The 24,715-nt window shown below is 36.9% G+C and overlaps 1 protein-coding gene across 2 annotated transcripts in view; it reads left to right on the forward strand.

Annotated features, from left to right (window-relative positions):
- The window catches only part of EGLN1 (egl-9 family hypoxia inducible factor 1), an 83,999-nt gene extending 68,002 nt beyond the window's left edge, over window positions 1-15,997 (forward strand). For both annotated transcript variants that reach the window (XM_044674362.1, XM_044674363.1), the window contains 3 exons: window positions 5,647-5,783; window positions 11,730-11,797; window positions 13,439-15,997. In XM_044674362.1, the coding sequence (XP_044530297.1) occupies window positions 5,647-5,783; window positions 11,730-11,797; window positions 13,439-13,503 (270 nt within the window). In that variant the 3' untranslated portion in view covers window positions 13,504-15,997. The remainder of the gene's footprint in view (window positions 1-5,646; window positions 5,784-11,729; window positions 11,798-13,438) is intronic.
- Window positions 15,998-24,715: the final 8,718 nt, after the last annotated feature.

Here is a 24,715-nt window from a genome sequence, read left to right on the forward strand (position 1 = left end):
AATAGGAATGGATGCTGTATTTTGTCAAAGGCTTTTTCAGCATCTATTGAGATAATCATGTGATTTTTGTTTGTTAGACTGTGGATATGGTCAATTATGTGGATGGTTTTCCTGATGCTGAACCATCCTTGCATTCCTGGTATAAATCTCACCTGATTATGGTGGATGATCTTCTTAATTACTTGCTGTAGTCTCTTTGCTAGTATTCTATTTAAGATTTTGCATCTATGTTCATTAGGGAGATTGGTCTGTAGTTTTCTTGCTCTGTTTTTGATCTCCCTGGCTTTGGAATCAGTACCATATTTGTGTCATAAAAGGAATTTGGTAGGACTTCTTCTTTGCTTATCATATCAAATAGTTTGTATAGTATTGGGATTAGTTGCTCTTTGAATGTCTAATAGAATTCACTTGTGAATCCATCAGGCCCTGGCGATTTTTTCTTAGGGAGTTCTTTGATGGCTTGTTCAATTTCTTTTTCTGATATGGGATTATTTAGGTATTCTATTTCTTCTGCTGTTAATCTAGGCAATTTATATTTTTGTAAATGTTCATCCATATCTCCTAAATTGTTATATTTATTGCCATATAGTTGGGCGAAATAGTTTTTAATGATTGCCTTAATTTCCCCTTCATTATAAGTATGACTTTTAAAAAAATTTTAAGCTTATTTTTTTCATAGAAATTGGCATATTCCACACAATGGCTTCTTTTATTCCTAGTAGATATTAAAAAAAAAAACAACTCCTCAATGGCTAGCATTCATCCAAATTAAATAACTCTCCAGAAGTTACCTTTGTTATGTTTATAACTTCCTTTAATTTTTTCTAAAAATAAGTTATGAGAACCATTTTTACAAACTCTTGTGAGACTTTTCAAAAGAAAAAATATAAAAATACACATGATTTTTATGGAGATAAAATTTTTTTAAGGATTAATTGTCATAGCTGTCTCTGTTTTGCAGACTTGCTCTGTTTTGGAGGCAGATTGCTTTCTCATAATTAACATGATCCATAATTTGGCAATGTATAGTAGATCTCATAAAATAGTAATATGTATATTTACCCTAGTGATTAAAAACCCCTATTATTTAAGTATTAATCTTGCTTTTCACTTAAATCCATTTATTTATCTATTTTTTGAGAGCCCTTACCTTCCATCTTGGAATCAGTACTGTTTATTGGTTTCCAGGAAGAAGTGTGGTAAGGACTAAACAATGGGGGTGGTGGTGGTGGGTGGGTCAAGTGTCTTGCCCAGGGTCACACAGCTAGGAAGTGTCTGAGGCAACATTTGAACCTAGGACCTCCCATCTCTAGGCCTGGCTCTCAATCCACTGAACTACCCAGCTGCCTCCTTCACTTAAATTTAAATGATATTTAAAGAAATATCTTTGTGACTCTATTAGAAGCTGGAGGAAATGGTTATTCTTATCAGAAAACCCCTAAGAAGGCAAGTCGCTCATTAGATTTAAAAACAAAAACACTATATGGAAAGGCTTATTGTGCAGATTTTAAATATTTTTTTTATTTTAAAATTATTTTTATTTATCTTGTTGAATATTTACAATTACATGTAAAAAAGTTTTTAAAGAACTATTTAAAAAAAACCTTAAGTTTCAAATTCTCTCCCTCCTGCCTCACCCCCTTCCTTGAGAAGACAAGCAACTTGATATTGATTGTACATGTGAAATCATGCAAAACGTTTCCAAATTAGCTATGTTGCAAAAGAAAACACAAATGAAATAAAACAATAAAAATAAAGTTTTAAAAAAAGATGCCTCAGTTTACCTTCAGAGTTAATTAATTCTTTCTAAAAGTGGCTAACATTTCTCATCTTAAGCCTTTTGGAGTTGTCTTGGATGGTTATACTGATCAGAGTAGCTATCTTTCACAGTTGATCATCCTTAAAATATTGCCATGACTATGTACAAAGTTTTGGTATTGCTTTCTTCACTTTGCCCAAATTCATGGTTTTTCTGAAACCATCTCCTTCATCATTTCTTATTATCCAGGAGTATTCTATCACAATTTTATAATACAACTTGTTCAGCCATTCCCCAAATGATGGACATCCCTTTAATTTCCAAATTTTTGTCACCATAAAAAATGCTGCTATAAATATTTTTATATAAATAGTTCCTTTTCCCTTTTTAAAAAATATCTTTGGGATACAGAACTAGTAGTGGTATTGCTGGGACAGAAGGTATGCACAGTTTTATAGCCCTTTGGGCATAGCTTGAAATTGCCCTCCAGAATGGTTAGACTGGTCCACAACTCCACTAACAGTATATTAGTGTCCTAAATTTTTCACATCCTCTCCAGTATTTATCATTTTTCTTTTCTGTCATGTTAGCTAATCTGATAAGTGTGAGATGGTATCTCAGAGTGTCTGAATTTGCATTTCTCTAATCAGTAGTGATTTAGAGCATTTTTTCATGTTACTATTGATAGATTTGATTTCTTCTGAAATTCATTTCCTTTGACCATTTATCAACTGGGGAATGACCCTTATATTGATAAATTTGGCTCGCTTTTATATGTATTTGAGAAAAGAGGCCTTTATCAGAGAAACTTCTAAATTTTCCTCCTCACTTTCTCTTCTAATTTTGGCTGAATTTATTTTGTTTGTGCAAAAGCTTTTAAATTTTATGTAGTCAGAATTATCTATTTTTCTTCCTATTCTCTCTGTCTCATGTTTGGTCATAAAACATTCTCTTGTCCATAGATCAAACAAGTATATTTTTCCATGCTCCTCTAATTTACTTGTGATATCAGCCTTTATGTCTTAATCATTTATCCACTGTGACCTTGTCTTAGTGTACAGTGTGAGATGTTGGTCTATGCCTTGTTTTCTGCCAAACTGCTTTCCAGTTTTCCCAGCAATTTTTGCCAATTAGATTAAAAGAAAATTTGCCTTGCCAATGTAGGAGGGAAGAAAAGAAACAAGCGTTTATTCAGCATCTGCTTTGTGCCAGGCAATGTGCTAAGTGTTTTACAACAACTCTGTCAGGTAGGTGCTATTATTATCCCCATTTTATAGTTGAGGAAACTGAGACAGAGACAGGTAAATCTGGACCTATTTCAGAAGACAGGGAGAACCAATTAGGAGATTTTTAAAGTAGTCTAGCTGAGAAATGATGAAAAACCTAAAAAGAGTGGTGGCCATATAAGTGGAGAGAGGGATGGGTGAGAGAGATGTAGAAATACAACCAATAGGATTTGGCAACAGATTGGATTTGGGAGGTGAGGAAGAGGGAATAGGGAACAGGTTTGCCTTAAGCCAACATGGCAATGCTAAAATCCTATATTACACAAAGTTGTGAGTCTGGGTGACATCAGCAGAAATTAAGATGTTTGGAGAAGGATGAAATTTTGGAGGAAGTCGGCATTGTAGTTGAGGTGTCAAGATATTCAGGCAAAGATATTAGAGAGGAGTTTAAGGCAGAGAAATTATAGTTAGGTGTATAGAAGGCTTAGAGATGATACTCAGACCCAAAGGAATGGATGAAGTTATCCTAGGAAAAAGTGTAGAGAAAGGAGAGGAGGGAATAATCCAGGACTCAATCTTAGGAAACACTCATGCCTAATGGACAGATACTAGGTGATTCCAGCAAAGGAGTCTGACAAGAAGCTATCAGATAGGTAAGAGAATCAAGAAAAGACCATGTTATGCAATCCAGAGAAGGAGAGTGTATGGAGAAAGTCGAAGATCAAAAAGGTGGGAGAGAAGTGACTGACAGCTTCAAAAAATATAAAGAGATTTAAGAGTCTGAAACCTGAGGGTAGATCATTGGATTCAACGGTTAAAAGATTGTCACATATGGAGAGGATGGGCAGCTAGCTGGTGCAGTGGATAGAGTTCTGGGCCTGGAGTAAGCAAGACCTGCATTCATATCTAGCCTCCTGACATTTACTTAGCTGTGTGACCCTGGACAAGTCTCTTAGTTTTATTAGCCTCAGTTTCCTCATCTGTAAAATGAGCTGGAGAAGGAAATGGCAAAAATGACCAGTCTCTTTACCAAGAAATCCCCAGATGAGGTCATGAGTCATATATGGCTGGCAGCAACAACAGGGAGAGAATAGTTTCTGTGGAACAGGGGATTAGAAATGGTTACAGAGAACTGAAAAGTGAGCAGGTGGTGAGATAATGGACCCAGAATTAAACTTAAGAATTTGGGAGGGAGAGATAGGAACAGTAGCTTGAAGGAGTGGTAAGATAAATGGTTGGCTTTTTGTTTGTTTAAGAGTCAGGGAAATCTGGGTATATTTGTAACCAGTGGGGAAGGAGCCTGTCTATACGAAGAGATTGAAAAGGATGGAAAAGAATGAAATGTTTTGTGGTACAAACTCAAAGAGGAGACGGTTTTAAGAAAGGCCACATCTTCTATAGACCAAAGCACAGAAGAATACTGATAAAGATGGAGAGGCCTTTTGAGAGTGCAGACCAGAGGAAATGGAGATCACAGTGGAAAAGCAGTTGACAAGCCTGTGTGATTTTCTCCACTAATATTTAGCAGTAAGGGAGCAGAATGTAGAAGGCAGAGTAGGAGTAGCCTAAGGTTCAAAAAGGCAAAGAGAGTCTTTGAACCAGCAGAGAGTTGGATTAGCCCCCAGTCCAGTAGAATAATAGTATCTTGAACTGGAAGGAGCCTCAAAGGCCAGCTAGTCAGATCCAGTTATGCAGTTGAAGAAACTGAGGTACAGAGAAATTAAAGAGCTTGTCACACAAATAATAAGCTTCAGAGTAGCATTTGAAAGTAGGTGCTTTGATTTGCCCTGTCCATGCCTTGTGTGTCTGTATTTGTTTGCATGTTATCTCCCCCACTAGACTGTGAGTTCTTGATGGCAGAGACTGTTTTGGCTTAGCCCAGTGCCTGCCACCAGGAAGTGCTCATCGCCTTGGTTCTGACTGCAGCATCTCGCCCCTGCTATTTAGTGGGGACTTAATGAGTGACATGAAATGAACTAATGAAGCACAGGAGCAAGACTGTGGAGGTAAGGAAGTAAGGACATAGCAGATGGTGAACATGAAGGGACTTCAGGATTTAAGTGGAGTGAGGAAAAGGGCGAGATGAGAGAAGACACGGTGATGTGAGATGCATTTCAGAAAGTAAGCATCTTAGAAATAGCACAGATACAGACAGTCTGCAAATAGTAGTGACTTAAATGCCTGCTGAATTGAAAATAAGCCTCGTGGAATATAGAAAAGAGAGAGTAATTTTCCAGAAAGACATCTCTAAGCAGTTTGAGAGCTCAGCAGATAGCCGCAGATCATTAATCATTCCTATTGAAATAAAACTTGCATCTTTTTTTTTTAAACCCCTACCTTCTGTCTTGGAACCAATACTGTGTATTGGTTCCAAGCAGAAGAGTAGTAAGGACTAGGCAATGGGGGTTAAGTGACTTGCCCAAGGTCACACAGCTAGGAAGTGTCTGAGGCCAGATTTGAACCCAGGACCTCCCATCTCTGGGTCTGGCTCTCAATCCACTGAGCCACCCAGTTTCCCCCTTGCATCCCCCTTGTTTGGATCAATATCATCTAGTCCTAGTAGCCATGTTGGGCTGCATTTGTGTTGTGCAGAGGACATACAACCTGTAAAGTTTTTCCATCATTAGTGCTCTAATTATGTTGAATGATTTTTTTCCCTAGGTAAGTGGAGGTATTCTTCGAATTTTTCCAGAAGGCAAAGCCCAGTTCGCTGACATTGAACCCAAATTTGATAGACTGCTCTTTTTCTGGTCTGACCGACGCAACCCTCATGAAGTGCAACCAGCATTTGCTACAAGGTAATATTCTTTTAAGAAACACATTTATAAAAAGCTTCCTTTGGTAGAGGTGAGAAGAAAAGAGCACCTTGTGGACGTTAAACCCTTATATAGAAAGATGTTTAATTGTTAAAAGTGACCTAAGTTGCTAGAGTAATTTTTCCTTGGCATGCTCAGTTTTTGTTGTGGGCTCTCATAAATAGTTGATTTTATGTACATCTTGCTGTTTTCATACACATTTTACACATCACATTTTGTCTTCTGTATCCTCCCTTTTCACAAAATGTATGTCTGCACATCTACATCAATTCATGAAAGAAAATATCATTAGATAGAGAAGAAATAAGGGTTGCAGGTTTCCCTGTCCTGCATCTCTATCCTCTGCCACATGGTTTCCTTGACTTTATGGCATATTTTTAAGTCTCCTTGGTATTTCACCCACCAAATTCCTTTCTGCTTGAGTGGAGGAGTAGAGTAAGGAAGAAGAAACAGAGTTAAAATAGGAGAATAAAGAAGAAATGGTAGAAACTGACAAATGGAAAATAAAGATGAGGTTTGATATAAAAGGGATGAACAAAGATTAGGATAGAGGGAAGCAGTGGCAGATTCGAGGATAAGGAAGAGATCATAAAAATAATGCCTTCAAGGCACTTTTATTCTACAAGAAAATAACATGTACACATTTAAATACGTGCAAGATATTTTAAAAATGCAAGTAAATTCAGGAAGAGGGACAGAGGAACTGGCAGCTTGAAGGATAAGGGTGACCTCCTATAGAAAGTGGTACTTGAATGGAATTGCAGAAGAATGTTCAGGGTTGTAACTGGTGGGGTAAGGACAGTATGTGCATCAGACATGGAGAGCTGCCTGTGCACAGTCCTGCCAACTAGTATTTATTAAAAGTTTTTGACCCAGGCATTCTTTCCTTTTCTATCAGTGCCCTCTCGATTGGTTATTTCATTCATTCCTTAGTGTTTGCTTGTCAGCTCTAATCATTCATGATCCCCAGATCTAAATGTTAAGCCTAAAGCTTTCTCTAGCACTCTAATTCCACACCACCAACTGACACTTGGACATCTCACTGTATGTTCCATAGGCATCACAACTTAGCATATCCAAAATAGAACTTTTTTCACCCCAAATCTTCCTTTCTTTCCATCTTTTCTCTTACTGTTAAGGGCACCACTGTTTTCTCAGTCACCCAAGCTTGACACTTCATTGTCATATTGGATTCCTCACTCGCATCCCCCAAGTATCCACTCTGTTGTCAAGTCATTGTTTCTACTTTCACATCATCTTATGCCTGAACTATGGCAATGGCCTCTCTGCTTTAAATATCTCCCCGTCCTAACCCCACCTTCAGTCAGATGCCAGAGTGATTTTTCCTAAAGTCCGAGTCTGATTGGGTCAGCTTCTTCCACAGTAAACTCTAGTGGCTCCTATTTGCCCCAGAATCAAATGTGACTTTTAAAGTCTTTCATAACCCAGCCTCTTCCTATCTTTCTAGTCTGATGTTTTATTACTTCCCACTTACTCTCTTATCCAGTTACACTGGCCTTCCTTCTCTTCCTCACTTGCTGTCCCACATGGCTGGAATGCTCTTTCTGCCTCATCTCTAGGAGAAGGTAGTTTCTTCAGGCTTCTTTGAAGACTCGGCTCAAATATTTTCTGCAAGAAACCTTTTCCTAGTCTATTCCCTCCTCCCTTCAATATTACACTGTCTACATCTTGTTTGTACATAGTTGTTTGCATTTTATCTCTCTCATTAGAGTATGAACTCCTTGTAAGGAGGAACCATGTTTTTGCCTTTCTCTGTATTCTTTGGTTTAGCCTAGTAGCTGACACATAGTAAATGTTTGTTGGCCTTCAGCAAGACACTTACCTTCCCTGAAAAGTGAACTCAGTGGCTTTAAAGGTCCCTCTAGCTCTCCAGCTATGAGCCTCTGACTGAAAAATTCAAAGACCCAGTTGAAGTTAAAGATAACTTACACTGAATCTTGCTAAATAAGCACTTAATAAAATGTTTGTGAATTATGTGTTCGTTTATCATACTGTGTTTGAAAGAACATTAGGCTTGGTGTAAGAGGACCCAAATCTGAAGTCTGCCTTAATTACTTACTACCTGTGTGATGTTGGCATGTCACTTAGAATAGGACTAAACGACTTTTAGGATTCTGTAGTCCATTACAATCCATTACAAAAGTGAGGCTGTAAAACAGAAGTCAACACTAGAAATCACAGTGGTATAGTGGAAGGTAGTGCACTGAATTAGTAAGGACTCTGTAACGGGAAAAGGATAGAGATAGGATAAGATTTAAGGGAAGTGGAAGGCTGTCTTTAAGGTACATACTAGGAACTCAAGGGAAAGGATTTTAGTAGGCAGAAGGCAGAGGAAGAAAAGTTTGGAAGTCACAACCGTTAGAGAGTGTTTGATTTGGAGAGATCTAGGAAAGAATCTGATCATACCTGCTGTAATTTTCAGAAGGTGTTATTAAAAAATCCTATCAGATTGGCTTTGAGGTTTTACCTCAGGGGTTAGACCCCCTGGGGTGAACTTAGTCATTTGAGCTTAATCATAAAGGTTTTTGGAGACAGCTTTTGATAAATAAATCTAACCAACTACTGAGGGTCATAGATAAGTAGCTTAATCAGATTTTGGGGAACACCTAGATAGAAACAGGGAGCTAATAAGTTAGCCGGAAGACGAGAAGGCTCCATCTTGCAAGGGACGTAGAGGATTTTGGGAAAATAGCTAGATCCCTTAGAGTTAGGGACCCCTTGTTCTGATCCTCAGTTTGTATCCCCTCTTAAAATAAAAGAGATATTTTTTTATCAATTGTCCCCAAGGTGGTTTGCACAACTGGCCCAGTAAGAGAAAGTGATTCTGTTTCACTCTCACTAACCGGAGGTTAGAATATCTAGCTGTGGGTATTCAGGGGGGATCCCTAAGTGGATCTACCACTTCCCCATCTGTGGATCTCTCCCCATATTATTTTTTTAACCCAAAGTCCTTAGGTCCTAGTCCCAGCCATTGTATTAATATTAACTTTGTGATGTTAGACAAATCACTCATTCCCTGGGGTATCATTGTTGCATCAGTTAAATGAAATTGCTGAATTAGATAATTTCCTGATTCCCTGCCAGAATAGTAATTTTTATAGTATCCCAGATTTGGATTTTCTAAAGTTTAAGGCTTTCACAGACTTCCTTACTTTTTTCATATTGTTTCATGCTTTTCACTGTGGAGTCTGTATTTTATCTAAACTAGATTACTTATAGTCCCATACATGTACCTCATATTTTCCTATTTTTGTCCCTTGGTGACATGGTTCTTTATACCAAGACTCCCCTGCCCCATCTCTCACTTTTAAAATTCCTACCTATCATACTGGGCTCATGGGAATGAGAGCAGGGATGGGGAAGGAGCAATGGGTAAGTCACCTCTTCTGAATACAGGTAGCACATCTAAAATGACATTTCTGTGAAAGGAAAGAGTATTTGAGTATAAGTAGGAAGAATCAGACACAACCGAACAATTAAACAATGATATAACTAGGAAAAGACTAATATAAAATTAGTTATTTGAAATATTTACTGTGGATGGCTTAATTTTCTTTTAATTAAAAAAAAAATTAAAACTGTCTCTTTTTAAACCCATACCTTCTTAGTAGCAATTCTTGTTCCTAGGCAAAAATTTGGTAAGGGCTAGTCAGTTGGGGTTGTGACTTGCCCAGGGATACCCCTAATAAGTGTTTGAGATCACATTTGAACCCAGGTCCTCCTGACTCTAGTCCTGACTCTTTAACCACTTTGTTACCCAGTTGCCCCTAAAACCATGAAGTTTTTTTTCCCCTTTCTTTAAATTTTTTTTCTTTTTTTCCTTTTTCTCTTTCTTTAAAAAAAAATTTTAAACAGGTGTCTCACCCTTCCCTTCCCTTCCCTTCATCATAGAAGGCATCATCCAAAAGACAGATATGTATATAAAATTCCTACCTGTCCTTTAGAGTAGAATGTCAAAAGCATATGCACCTGAACCAGATTAAAATGTAATTGGAAAATATTATTAAAATATTTAATGTTACTATATAGTTTTTAAGTCAGTGTGTGCCTGTAAGAATCCTACATGCTGTTTAGTGGCCCACTTTTCTATTTGTTTGACAACATTGCTTTAGAGTTCAGATGAAATATTAGCTCTTCATGAAGTCTTCCCCCTTCCTATCACTTTTCCCCTGCATCCTTCACACAGTATTTTATTATTTGAAAATTTCATATATTTAATGTATTATTTTGTACTGTTATTTATATGTGTATATCTTTCTACTGTATAAGTTTCAAGAGGATATAGACTGTATCTTATCTAAATTTCCTATCTTTCTCAGTAACCAGGACAATATTCTATATGTACTAGGTACTTAGTAAATGTTTACATTGGCTAATTCTGTGGTATTTATTAGTGCTGGTTCTCTTGATTATTGTTGTTCTTTGCTCTTCATGGCCAGTGTGGCTCAAAGCTACTAGGTAATCTCCTTAATTTTAAGTAAGAAAATGGAATTCAGTATTTACTAAATGCCTGCTGTGTATAGGTATTTTGCTTTGAAACTGGGGTTATAAAAACGAAATCTAAATAGTCCCTACTCTTCAGTGCAAATTTTGTATTTATCTTTTCAGTTTATTGTTTTTTATTTCTAAATTGTATATCTTCTTTTGCAATGCTTCCTAAATATAGTGACTTCTCATTTATTCTGCATTGTTGGAAAAAGAGGTGATTTACAAAAGTGTTCTTTTCAGATGAAGTTCACCCCTTAAAGTGGCAAAACATTACTTGTTATTTTTGTTGGAAATCTTTTTTATAGTTTTGCATAATATAAAATGTATTTGATTACTTTGGACCATCACCCATTGTTGTACTGTGTTTTAGTATAGTAATGACCTTAGCAAGTGTCAAGGTATAGTGGCAATTTTCTCTATCTTAAATAGTCTCACTCAAATGGGCTTTTTTTAAAAAATATATGTTGAATTTTCTTTTTTTTTAAACATTTATTAATATTTATTTTTTAGAAAAGTTAACATGGTTACATGATTTATGCTCTTGCTTTCCCCTTCACCCCCCGACCTCCCCCTCTCCCATGGTCAAATATGCTTTTTGAGTTCTAGAATGTGCCGTTTTGTTTTTTTTTTTAAACCCTTACCTTCCGTCTTGAAGTCAATACTGTGTATTGGCTCCGAGGCAGAAGAGTGGTAAGGGTAGGCAATGGGGGTCAAGTGACTTGCCCAGGGTCACACACAGCTGGGAAGTGTCTGAAGCCAGATTTGAACCTAGGACCTCCCGTCTCTAGGCCTGGCTCTCAATCCACTGAGCTACCCAGCTGCCCCCAAATGTGCCTTTTTTAATGATGTTTCTGTCTTCTTCCTCATAGAAGTCATTTAATAATATCAGTGTCAGTTCTCTTAATACCAACCTTCCCCATCTCCTTTAATTTTAGTAATTTATTGCCTTTATTGCCTTTAATCAATCATTAATTGACTAGTTAATGAATTAATCAAGTAATAACTAACACATTTATCAGATAATCAATTTTATTAATGTTATACATCTAGTTATCAAGGCCCTGAGGGGGTCTTCTTCTATAAATGAAGTATTTTGAGCACTAATGCATGGATTTAATGGAATCTATTTTGGTTCTTCAGAGGGCTTTTCTCCTTATATCTTAGTTCTCAGTATGTTCCTGAATGAATCAAGTTGCTATATAAGTGAGTGTTTACTACTAATAATTTAACTTTAGATATAATATTAAAATAGATATAGTAGAATTGCATTTTAAATATAACATTATTGAGGTGGCATACCTTTTCTGCCATTCTCTATCCTTAGCCTTCCATTTATATAACACTGCATAGTTTTCAGAGATAATATCCATTATCTCATATGATTCTCACATTTTTCCTTCATTATAAATTTTCTTCTAGGTACGCAATTACAGTGTGGTATTTTGATGCAGATGAGAGGGCACGAGCAAAAGTAAAATATCTAACAGGTAATAATCACTTTGGGTTTGTATTAAAAACTATAACCTATCATAGACTGAGTTGAGGCCAGAGAAAAATATTCCTTATTTTCCCAAAGTTTTAAATTCTCCTATTTAAAAAGTGAAATTCTCATGTCTGTAGCAATGAGAGCCTTGGCCAGTGAAAATAGGCTAGATAATATGAAAATTTTTAATTAGGAGGCATCTAGTGGCTCATTGGATGGAGCACTAGGCCTGGTATCAGGAACACCTGGGTTCAGATGTGGCTTGACACTTATTAGCTGTATGACCCTTGGCGAGTCACTTAACATCTGTTGCCGTAATCTGCTGCAGAAGGAAATGGCAAACCACTCCAGTGTCACTGCCAAGAAAACTTCTTGGACAGTATGATCCATAGGGGATTATAAAAAGTTGGATGTGCCTGAACAACAACAATAGAATACTTAATTAAGTACTTAATTATATCTGCATTTTTTTTTTGCGATCATCCTTTTTCATTACAAAGTTCCCAGACTGTATTCTTACCTGTGTGACTGAAGGCAAATCACTTAATCTCTCGAGTTCCAGTTTCCTTTGAGTGAGGGAATTGGACTGAGTAATCTCTACAATCTTTTACTTTTACAAGCTCAAAATGCTATAATGTAAAGATCTTCCCAGTTCCATATCCAGCTGCTTTTTATGATTTAAAGTCCTCCAGGAATAAAGTTAAACTCATTTTTATTCAAAACAATCTACTTTAAGACAAACATCTCAATATTCCTTACAGAAAATGAGGATGATCTTCTTACCTTCAAAGGAGATTGTGTTATTTCTTGCTTTCAGCATTTCAATTTAACTTTTAGGTTTTGTTTTTTATTAGATGTTCACAAAAATCAGTTATGGATAAATATAATTATGTTTATGTTATGAAGATACATCCTTTCATCCCCGATCTTAATTCTGGGTTGTTCATTCTATAGCAGTGATTCCACTTTTTAAGGCTTTACTTGCTTGTGTGTGTTTTAGTGGATCACTGTATTCTAATTTCAGAGAATTCTTACAAAAATCTGCTCTCTTGTAGTATGAGAAGTTACATCCTATCAGGAACCTCCTGGTGATTTCCAAACTAATCAGTTTTTAGCAGTTCTGGTCTTCCTGCCCCTTTATAGTTTACCCAAGACATTCATTGCTGAAACTATACTCTGAAGGACATTTTACTAGCTTGCATTCTTTCAGAAAAGACAGAAGTTATAGTCAGTAAATAGACTGATTTTTACCCATAGAATCATAGATTTAGAATTAGAAGGGAACTTAGAAGTCATTTAGTTTATCCCTTATCTAGAGTTACTTTCCCAAAGTCACATAGAGTAGGTGACAGAGTCATTATCTGAACCTAGAGTGTATGACCCCAAATCTAAGGCTCTTGATACTAGAGCAACTTTAAAGTTTCATTAATTAACAAAGCTCAGCACTGTTTTCACTGGCCTTGATTGTGTTGGAGATAACATTTTGGAAAAGGAATGATGGTTTTCATTAATGATTACAAAGTTAGAATTTTGTGATCATGTGATAGAGGAATTAAATTAGAGAAGTAATTCCCTGGATCCAGGTGTATTATGTGGTTGCTCTCCCTCCACCCCCACCTGAAATTCTTTCTTTTTCCTCCTGCAGGTGAAAAAGGTGTAAGGATTGAACTTAATAAACCTTCTGATTCAATTGGAAAAGACGTTTTATAGAGTCTTTGATCCAGCAACACACCTACATTGATGCTGTTTATTAACTCATGGATTTGAATAAATGGGATAAAGGAAAATAGACAAGTCAGCATTTTAATATGGAAATGAAAACAACATTTTTGTGTTGCATCAAAAAGAAGATTTTGACTGCTGTGGCATTGTACTGTGTGACTGACTCCAAACCTGTGACTGCTTATTTGAAGAAAATATAAGTAATCAATTAAAAGTGATATATACATCTGGACATAAAACAAGTGCCCTACATAGAATTTTTTCATTATTATATTTTGCCAGATCTGTCATCCAGCTGAATCCAATTCATCTCTCCCTTTTTTATATAGTCGAATTTGAATTTGGGGTAATTTTTGTATGACCAGGTACAATTTATCAAAATGAATTGAGTAAAAATTACAGTATTATTCTCCAAAATAGCATCAATCTATTTTTGTAAACCTCTTCATATTATTATCCTTTGCCCTAAAAGACCTAATTTAATGATAGTTGCCAGTAACTGAAGATCACTTTAATTTTCTTTACATTTAAAGTCAGAAAAGGAGCACTTTAATTACCAGCTAAAATTGGATTCTTTTGTAGTCATATCTTAAACTAATTTGAACTCTTAAAGATTGCTACTGTATTTTTTTACTTTGTCCTTAATTAAATTTAACAGGAAAAAAATTTACTATTCTACTATCAGTTATTTTATTTTAGTTTACATTTTACAAGTTAAATCTAGAGTGGGAAGGGCTTTATCATTTAAGTTAAAATTTAAAAATAGTAATAATAAAGTGACTGGCACTGAGCTTGAGGCTATATCTAGGTTATCTTCGGCTTTGGGGAAATAGCATCAAGTTCCTAAGATTAAAAAAAAACAGCGCTTTCTTAGTCTTTCAAATATACCCTGAAATTTCTTACATGTTTAAAAAAAGATGTCTCCATTCTCAAAACTTTTGCTTTACAAAAAATTGATAAGCTTCCAAATTTATTTCTGTATTTTCTTCCTAGTAAATGCCCCATCTGATCTGCAGATCAGTAGCACCTTGATTCTGTTATACAGTATCATGGGCAAATTATATATACATTGAGCCTGAAATGCATCATTACAGGCTTAATGTGCAATGAATCTTCAGACTCTTGTTCTGTTGAAGCATTCTCCAAACATAACACTGGCCTTTGTTCAGTATAGAAAAGATGTACATTTAGTAAGAAGGTCGAAATGCTTTGGTTTTTTTATGTTTTGGTGTTCTTTTTTACTTTTCAGAAAGAGAAGGAATGTTATTAAATCACACAAGAGCTCCCCAAACTTCTGATATTTGAAGAACAAATTGGGATGGGTGTCTTGGACATAAATGTTTTCCTGTGCTCATTAGCAAAGTCCACAGGGCCGTATCCATTCTCATCAATTATGGGTACACACCTGCCCACTTAAGTTTTCTATCTCTGTCCTTGATTTCCTTTGCCAAAACAATGTGAGTGTACAGAAATATTTCTGTATATATTTCAATTTATGGCAATTTTAGCATCTGTATAGTTTGTATTCAATTAGAAACCTTTTCTATGGAAAGCTCAGTAATTTTTATTAAAAGATTGCTATTGTTCATGTAAGACATGAAAAAAATTAATTGTTTAGTGAAACTGACAGTTGGGGACGTGGGGTGTGAGTAAACATTCAGTATTGTGATCTCACTTAGGAGAACTTGCAGAAAGAACTCTAGCTCGTACTCAGAATTATTGTTGTTTTACCAAATGTGTTCCATTTTGTTCCTCTTCCCTCCCTTTTTTCCATAAATTTGACCTGACATCTCCTCCATAATAAGTGCCTCTGCCAGCCTGATCCAGGAGTGCAAATTGCTTTTGCCATCTGGTCTGCTCCGCAGTGCAGTGCATTGCATTAGGCCACAATTAAAAAGCGCTACTTTTTTTGAGGTTTACTAGAAGCTATATTATTTTAATGGGAGGTATGTTTGAATTTTATTTTTAGATATGTGTACAGAAAAGGCCTTTCATTTGTGAGTCCCTTTGTAATTCAAATGTATACTTCTGCAGTTGTGCAAAGTACCAAATTTTAATCTCTGTGTAGTACTTGCCAGACAGATTTAACACAACAGTGTATTTTTTAAAAAGTCTGCTTCATCATTTTGTAAATCATTAGGAAAAAACATCAGCAAATCAGGGCAGCCATATTTTTCCTATCTTAGAATTTCGTAGTGGTGGGACAGTTTACTTGTCACCAAGTAGGACTTTTTAAAAATTTTCATGACCTGTTTGTGTTTAAATCCTGGTTAAAGACAAAACTTCATAATGCTATTTTTATTCATGACATTAACCAGCTGTAAAACACAGACCTTTATAATAGGCAAAGAATTTTCAGGATTCATTTACAGACTGCCTATAGAGTCATGTAATTTGAAAAGCAGTGTTTCATTATGAAAGAGCTCTCAAGTTGCTTGTAAAGCTAATCTAATTAAACAGATGTATAAAGGTTCTTGGGAAACTATATGGTGGTTTATTGTCAAAGTCACTTTGTTGTTTTTAAAAGCCTGGGTCATACTAATGACTTTCTTGCCAGTGCACTTACTTGACAACATAGTTTATAGGTGTTTTTATTGCCCTTTTGCCCATTTGGACTTAGTCCAATTACTGGTATTACTATTTGTAAATACAGTCTCTAGTATTTTTTGGTTTGGTTTGGTTTTTTCATTTTTGAAGGTCAGATAGTAGGAAATACTTAAAAGGTGTAGTATATTAGTAGAAACTCACTCCATGGGATAATATTTCTAAGTTTTATTTTTGAAGGAAGGGGATGCTGTGGGTACAGTGTTTGGATTCCTAGATGTTTATTTTTCTTGAAAGCAAAATTATCTTTCACTTTTTCATCAGATTTTTATAATTACTAGATAATATTTTTTAAAACATTTTGTTTCTTGGTGCTCTATAGTGCTCTAACTATTCTAAATAAAACTAGTTCCCATTCATTTACCTAACTACCCAGTAAGAGTTAGGTTGCATGGGCAAGCAACATTTTGAACATTTATTTTCTTTATTTGGGGTATCAGTTTATATTGTGGACTTCTGAAGGACTCACTGAATCCTTGACAAACTTTCATACTGGATAAAACCCTTATAACAGAGGCTCCCTCCTGACATAAAAGTCCTGGGTGCACTTTAAGGAACCTCTAGCTCCATGGTGGTGAACCTGTGGCACATGTGCCAGAGCAGGTACTCAGAGCCCTCTGTGTGTGTACATGCCATTGTCACCCCAGCACAGAGTTCCCCAGAATTTGTTACTAGAAAAGCCAGAGGGACCTGGGGCTGGGCTGCTCCCCTTTCCCTCTCCACACACGCCTGAGGAAATTTCTCACATCTCCCACCCTCCTAAAAGGTTTTCCATCACTGTTCTTAACTTTATTGCTCCTACTAGAGCCTTAGTAATCTGCCAGCTCGACTATTGGACACCCTCTTCCCCACAGCTTACTTTAGAAATACAATTAAGAAGATTTTTTTTAAATAAAGGAAACAACTAGAATACATGCCACAAAGACCTTAGAAAATAATAATACCACTGGGCAACCCTTCCATTACAGAACTATGGGGTCTGTCCCTTAGGTATTGCCCTTTATAATTCTAGCCAGGGATCTCTTGGCAGTTGTGCCTCTTGATTAGCTTTCTTTCTCTTCTCTACAAGCGCATGCAGTGCTTCTGTTTGGGTAGCCCATACCTCCTAAAGTTTTGCTCACCTCACAGCAAATGAGCGGGTCTCTGATATCCATTATAGGTCCTTGACCCATCTTGGATTGTTCAGCTTCCAGCCTAGGACCCTTATGGTTTTCCTCTCTGCTCCCAGGAGGAGGTTTCTGTTTGCTTTCCCTTTTTTGATGCTTGGATGACTTTGTTTAGTCAATGTTCTTTGTTAAACCACTGTTCTTGTCCTACCTAGCATGCCTTTAACCAGACAAATTTCTACCACAACAAATGTTTCTGCTACTAGAAAGCTCCTACTTTAAGGGCAATATTTGTTCCTGTTCCACAGTTTATGGCAGCTTTATTTCTGAAGCCTTTTACTATACTGGTTCTGTACCTGTCCTTATCCATGAGAACTTCCAAGGATCCAGGGAAACCAGCCTACCCTGTTCTTTGGCTGGTTCACAGTGACTTGTCACTCACTACTTTATGTTTACTTTCCTGCATTCTGTTTCCCAAGTCATCCCACCCTGAGGGCTAGAGTCTTGGAAGCACATCCTAATGTTTCCCTGTTGTTTCTTAGTCTTTCCATTACCACCCCCTGGATCAGCTGGGTCAGGTTATTCAGATTAACATGGGCTCCTTCCTAAAATATTTAGGGGGGAGTAAAGGGACACACTTGCTTCTCTGATACCAGTATGCACTGGCAAGAAAGAAATGTGAGGTTCCTGCTATGTGAACTTTCCTTGTAAGCCTTCATTTTCACTTGATTTTGTAAAAAACCAAAACCTTTGTAGTTTTTCCATTTAAAATAATCAAAACTGGTGATAACATTTGAGGCCTTTAACTGCTGCTGATTTAAAAAAAAAAAAGGTGAGCCTGCCTTTCATATATTTTCACACCGATATGTACAACCATTAACATTTTTTGGTATAATTGAAATGTGACAGTCATTAGACTTAACTGCAGTATAAGAAAAGGAAAGGGAAAGACTGACAAGCTATCAGGCTACCCTTGCATTTCTTTCTTGGGCAGCATTGCTGACAGCCTAAAATGGAAGGTTAGCTTTATTACATGAGTTTTCTGAACATATTCATGTTTATTTTACTAATGTCCTTAGGATTATCCTATACCTAAGTTGAAACCAGTAATGACCACAAATGGATAAAAGCTTTATAGCCTGTTAATTTAAGTTCAACTAAACTTTTTCCATTATTCATCACACCAATGATGGCATAAACAGAAGTAAACCTCATAGCAATAACCTAGAGCAATAATCTTCAAGAAATTTATACAAGTAGCTGTAGCTGATAATAGGTTCCTGTGTACTAGAATACAAATGTGAAGTCCTTGCAATTTGGTGTCCTGTCATTAACATTTGACTTCTTAAGTATTTTTTCCTCCAGTGGTGGTTCCCTTTTAGTCTTAAGTGTCTTGTGTCAGCAATAGGTAAATCATGGGGGGAAAAATAGTGATTCTGTTCTTTGGAGTGTAAAAATTAAAATTAATATACAATAATAACTTAAAATATTATGTTTTTATAAGATTTATAAATAATCACTAGAAGTAAAGGTATAAATAAGTAACAGAATAAAACTACGTGCTAAGCAAATCTACCTGTTCAAAAGTCCCAAGTTAACAACTGCCGTCATTCCAAGAGAAGAAAGCTAGCCCTGGAAATCCACCAAATTTATCCCGTCAATGTCAGTGTCCTGTCTACGTCACAAACGACAGGAAGTCAGTGGGCTCCTGGGTATTGTAGTTTTAAAAGTACAAAATTTCCAATAACACAGGAGGTAGAATAAGTCCTAAGGCCAATCATGGCTCTGGCTTGTTCCAAATTCTTGTGTAATTTTGGGCCTCATTTTCCCAAGTGGACCAGAGATCCCCTCAAGCACTAACTCTCATAAGAATTCTCCTGGTGTATACATTACTACTCTGTCAATAAGGAAGGATAGAAAAAAGATCAAAGCAATTTTGGGGGCTACATCTTCATTTGTAAGAGTATAAATAGTATCTTTTTCACACCTCTCAGAACTGAGCAGTTTCTTACCAAGTTTTAGTCTTGAACAGTTGTACATAAAATTTGTTAATAAGGTGTTGGGTACATAACATTTTAAGAAACATTTTAGGTTTGACATAGGAACTTCTGATACTATAACAGGAGGCCAAAATAGATGTTCAAGAATTCAACATTAACATTTTTCTGAACAAGATGTTTTTCTTTTCAATTATTTCATTTCTAGCTTAGGGCAATGAGAGATTTTTGCTTTTGGGACAGAGAATAGGAAAGGTGGCATCAAGGCATCCAGTGGATAGAATTCTGAGCCCAGTCAAAAAGACCTAAGTTGGAATTCAGTTTCTTACTCTTACTAGCTGTGTGACTCTGGGCAAGTCACTTAACTTTGCCTCAGTTTCCTCAATTGTAAAATAATCCTTACAGGCATGTTAAAATTCATCATATTCAATATTGACTTCATCTTTTCCCCCAATCCTCCCTTCTTTCAAACATCCATCACTGAAAAGGACATCACCATATTCTCCCAGTCACCCAGGCTCATATACTCCCCACCGTGTCCAATCTGTTGCCATGTTCTGTCAGTATATCTCTTGTATATATATTTCCTCTCCTTTGACAGTGCCCCCCCCCATCTGAATTATTACAGTAGTTTCCTAGTTGGTCTTCCTGTCTTAGAAGTTCCTTTTACTCTCCACTGAGCTATCAAAGTGATTTTTCTAAAGTGTAGGTCTGACAATGTCATCCATCCCTCTATTTCCTAAACTGTAGTACCTCCCTGTTACCTCCAGGATCAAATGAAAATCCTCTGTTTGACATTTAAGGCCCTTCATTGCCTGGCTTCTTCTAACCTTTCCATTGTTATTACACTTTATTCCCCTCCAATTAACTCTTAAGATCCAGTGACTTGGGTGGGTCTTGTTCTTCAAAAAACACATTCTATCTCATAACTGCATTTTCATTGTCTGTTCACCTGTTCCTGGCATCTCTCCACATTTCTGTTATGGCTTCCTGGAAAGCCTTAGCTAAAATTTCACCTTGTACAAGAAGCCTTTCCTGGTCTCCTTTACTGCTACTGCCTTTGCTCAGAGATCAATTTTCTCACATAGATCTTATTTATACATAATCGTTTCTTGCCTCTGCTTTTAGAATGGGAGATCTTTTTGAACAGGGACTGGGGTTTCTTTGCCTCTTTTTGTATCTCCAGCACTTAGCATATGTATGTTACAGAATAATCACTTAATAAATGCTTATTGACTTAAGAGATAGTCCTTATTATGGTCATAACCCAGATAATTTTGTATTTGTATTCCTAAAGAGACATGGAGATAGGAACATGGCATTCGTTGCTACTCTTATAAGCGATAAGATTTTTACTATAGCAAACCTAGAAGGGAAGTTTGTTTGTTACCACATGGAAATAATCTAAAAGAAAAGAACTTGGATGATGCATAAGCCTGTAATACATCTATTCTTTTATAGTGGATCCTTTTAGAGATTTTTGGACATCATAGGGTTGTTGAGTAATAATTCCTCTGTAGCAGTACATATGAGATTCAGCATAACTGGAGGGCATCTGAACTAAAGTCTAGTAAAGGCATGTACACAAATTCTCACAGTTTCTGGCGTTGTTACAGAATTGCCGTGTGATCAGTTGCTCATTTAGCTTCCTCGTTAAGGCATTATAGTTTGAGAAATGTGGTGGGGCAGCAAGGTGGCACCATGGTTAGAGCACCAAGTCTGGAGTTCGTAGGATTTGGTTCAAATCTGGGCTCAGACACTTCCTAGCTCGCGCTCTCTCTCTCTCTCTCTCTCTCTCTCTCTCTCTCTCTCTCTCTCTCTCTCTCTCTATATATATATATATATATATATATATATATATATATGTATATGTATATATATGTATGTATGTATGTATGTATGTATGTATCTGAGCTGTGTCCCGGGCACGTCACTTGACCCCCATTGCCTAGCCCTTACCACTCTTCTGCCTTAGAACTGATACACAATATTGACTCCCAAGACAGAAGAAGATAGAGGCTTTAAAAAAAAAGTTTTTACTGAGAGAAAAGTTAGGGCTTAAAAAAAAAAGTAAAGAAAAATGGAAGATCTATCATACAGTTGTGAAGCCCATGCAATTCATCAAATCATTGTTTAGAAACTGCTTTTTAAATGAAAGTTCTTATCGTATAACATTTTATAAGTTTAAAAAATTATCCCACCCTCAGCCTCTCTAATTAGATATATGTGTGTATGTATGTATGTAGAATATAACAAATGTCTGCAATAGCACATTCTTTTTGGTTCAAACCTATGTTTCATTGAATAGAACTCGTATGTGGAAAAACTCCTTCCACTAATGAAAATGGGTAGCTCTTCTGGAACAGAAACACTTGAGTTGCCTGAAGCATGCCAAGGTTAAGCGAGTTGTCCTTGATTATACAGTCTGAATCTGAGGCATGATATGAAACCAGGTCTTCCTAACTGGCAGGCAGGCTTCTAAATCTAGGGAGGAGTGGGGTAGAAAGAGACCAAAACCGAGTGAGATTGTGTTGTGACTTATATTGAAATGTTATAAGCATGAAATCATGTTTCTTTTATTGTGACAAGGCACTTCTTGAAAGCAGCATCTCCATTCCATATACGATCGTAGACTTAGACATGAAAAGAAGCTTTTAAAACGAATTTTTAAAAATATTTTCCCATGGTTACATGATTTATTTTCTCTCCTTTCCCTCTTCCTTCCCCCTTTGGCTCTCCTGGAACCAACAAGCAATTCTACTGGGTTATATAAATGTTATAGTAGGATTCTGGTTTTTAATCCACTCTGCTGTCTGCTTCTGTTTTATGGGTGAATTCATCCCATTCACATTCAGAGTTATGATTACTGACTGTGTATTGCCCTTCAAAATGAAAAGAACCTTAGAGATTATAATGTAGCTCAGTTTTCTCCTTTTGCAAATAAGGGAACTGAGGCCCAAGAAGGTTGTGATTTTTCCAAGGTCACACAATAAATAGTATAGTTGGGACTCTTAAGATTGTTCTGAGTCCAAATCCAGCACTCTTGCCACTACCTCACTTTCATTTAGAAAGCCTGATATAAGAATAATTCACAACAGATAGCAATAGCCCAGTAAAACGTGGTAATACAATTAATAGAATACCATGTAGAATGGGTGCAGTTTCTGCTGAATAGGGAAAGAGTACAACATAAAGCATGCTTTGGACAAGGTCCAAAGGCAGCAGTTATGATCTAATTAGAGGAAAGGGCTATAGAGGAAGAGGGAATGAAATTCTTAAACTTTAGACCACTTTGTGGGCAGTAGCATTTGAACTTCGAACAAAAGGCTCTCATGATATGTTAGGTAAAACATCAGCCATTGGTGTAATTATATAAACTTATGCTACCTCAAGTAGAATTATCATATCACAAAGCTGGAAGAGACCTTAAGCCACTTATTTTACAGATGAAGAAACTGAGGCCCAGAGGTTAAGTGACTTGCCCAGGGGCACACAGATACTGAAGTAGGAGCTATCTGAGGTAGGGGATGAGTCAAGTAGATCTTCCTGCCTCTAAGTCCAGAGCCTTTAAATCCATCTACATCATGCTTAACTTTGTAGTAGATGAAACATCTCCAGTACAGAATAAATAGTATTTGCTTTCAGAGATATGAAGAATGGGATTTTTTTTTCCTTTTAATTAACACTCTGGGAATTCACCAGGTACCTGACACTGTACTATGCAATTGATATGGGAATGGAGAAGGAAAATCCCTGCCCCAGAGGGCTTTTAGTTTAACCTAAAAAGGGAAAATATTTTCAAGGCAAAACATGATCATGTGAAGAAAGGAGGACCCTCTAGTTCTCATTTGGTGTGGAAAATTTCCTGTTGGGCTTTATTGTTGCCTTGCATCATGAGAAGGTGGAAGGACCTTCATTTTAGCAGAAATGAAATGAAATCAAGCATCTGGACAGCAAAGGGTCTGTTTGGACAAGCACACACATTCAGTTTGCTTTTCCCCTCTTTAGGGCCTGAGATTGGGTCCTGTGCTTTCTTTTCATTGGGATCATAACTGGGCTTCCTTTCCCAATTCTCGACCACTTGAGCCCACCCCTTCCCCTGCTCAGTTGCCCCCCAATCCATTTGGGGAAGTTTTGCTTTTATTCCTTTAGACAAAAATAACTTTCTGAGAGCACCACCTAGTGTTAAACTTGAGCTGCTTATACATTTGGTAGGCCTAATCGGGGATGCCGACGACTAGACCTCTCATTACTAAAATATTAAAGTATTAAAATGCTGGATTAGGCTGGCCAAAAAAAAAAAAATCTGTGGCTCTTAAGTGAATGATGACAGCACATGTGCCTAAAGTCCCACAAGGATGAGTGCCATTACTGTGTCCAATCCTTTTATTTTCCAAGTACTTAATGGATAGTATTTCCCCCTCCCCCCAAGATAGCATTACCTTTTGAATTGGACAGGAGAAAAGATGTAAGCAAGGATTAGCCATTACTCAGGGAGGCAGGCCAGCCATTTTCTCACATTTACTTTGAAGTAGCAGTTCTCCATGTTATAATTTTTATACTTGCCATAAGATCAAAATCTGGTGCATCTTGGTTTACTCATTGGGGACCCCTTTCTTTAAGAAATAATTCAGCTAGCTTTTTAAGCACCTTCAGGGAGAAAGGACTTCTACTAAGATTCTTTCACACCTGCTTTGAATAATAATTAACATTTATATAGTGCCTACCATGTGCCAAGCACTGTGCTAAGTGCTTTCCAGATATTCTTATCTGATCCTCATAACCACCCTGGAAAGTAAGGGCTGTTATTATCCCCATTTTGCAGATGAGGAAACTAAGGCAGAGGTTAAGTGACTTCGCCAAGGTCACTGGATTTGAACTCTGATCTTCCTGATTCTCCTGGGTCCAGCATTCTATGCATTGCACCACCTCTTTTATTCCCAGCCCCACAAACAAAGATCCAGTAAAAGGGAGAGGAAAGGTACAAATAGTCTAAATGGTACAAATAGACAGTGATAATACTGACCCACTGTGTCCTGAACAGATCGAGTTTTGCTAATGAGTATCACCATCTCTGATTTCTCCTGAGGCTGATTTTTCAGTTGGGATTATTATTCACCACTCCATCCAGGCTTTGGGGCTGATGCATCTTTTGAGGGACTTGATGCAACTTCTCCCAGGGAATGTTCCATCTACAATTCAGTACGATAAATATTGAACCCTGCAAGTCATTGTGCTAAGCTCTGGGAAAACCAAGAGAAAACAACACAAGCTCTTCCTACAAGGCATTTTTTGTTGTTACAGGGAATATGATTTGTACATAAATATAGTTCAAGGTAGAGTGAGGACTAAGGAAAATTCAGACCAAGTTGGAGGGAAATTTGGGGAGGGGGAGAAAATTTCTAGCTGGGAGACAGAAGTGTTTCATGGAGGAAGTAAAGCACTCAAGCTGGGCTTTGAGAAAAGGGGCAAAAGAGCCACCCTGGAAAGGAG

This window comes from Gracilinanus agilis, chromosome 4, assembly GCF_016433145.1.
Source record: "Gracilinanus agilis isolate LMUSP501 chromosome 4, AgileGrace, whole genome shotgun sequence".
NCBI classification, from domain to species: Eukaryota; Metazoa; Chordata; class Mammalia; order Didelphimorphia; family Didelphidae; genus Gracilinanus; species Gracilinanus agilis.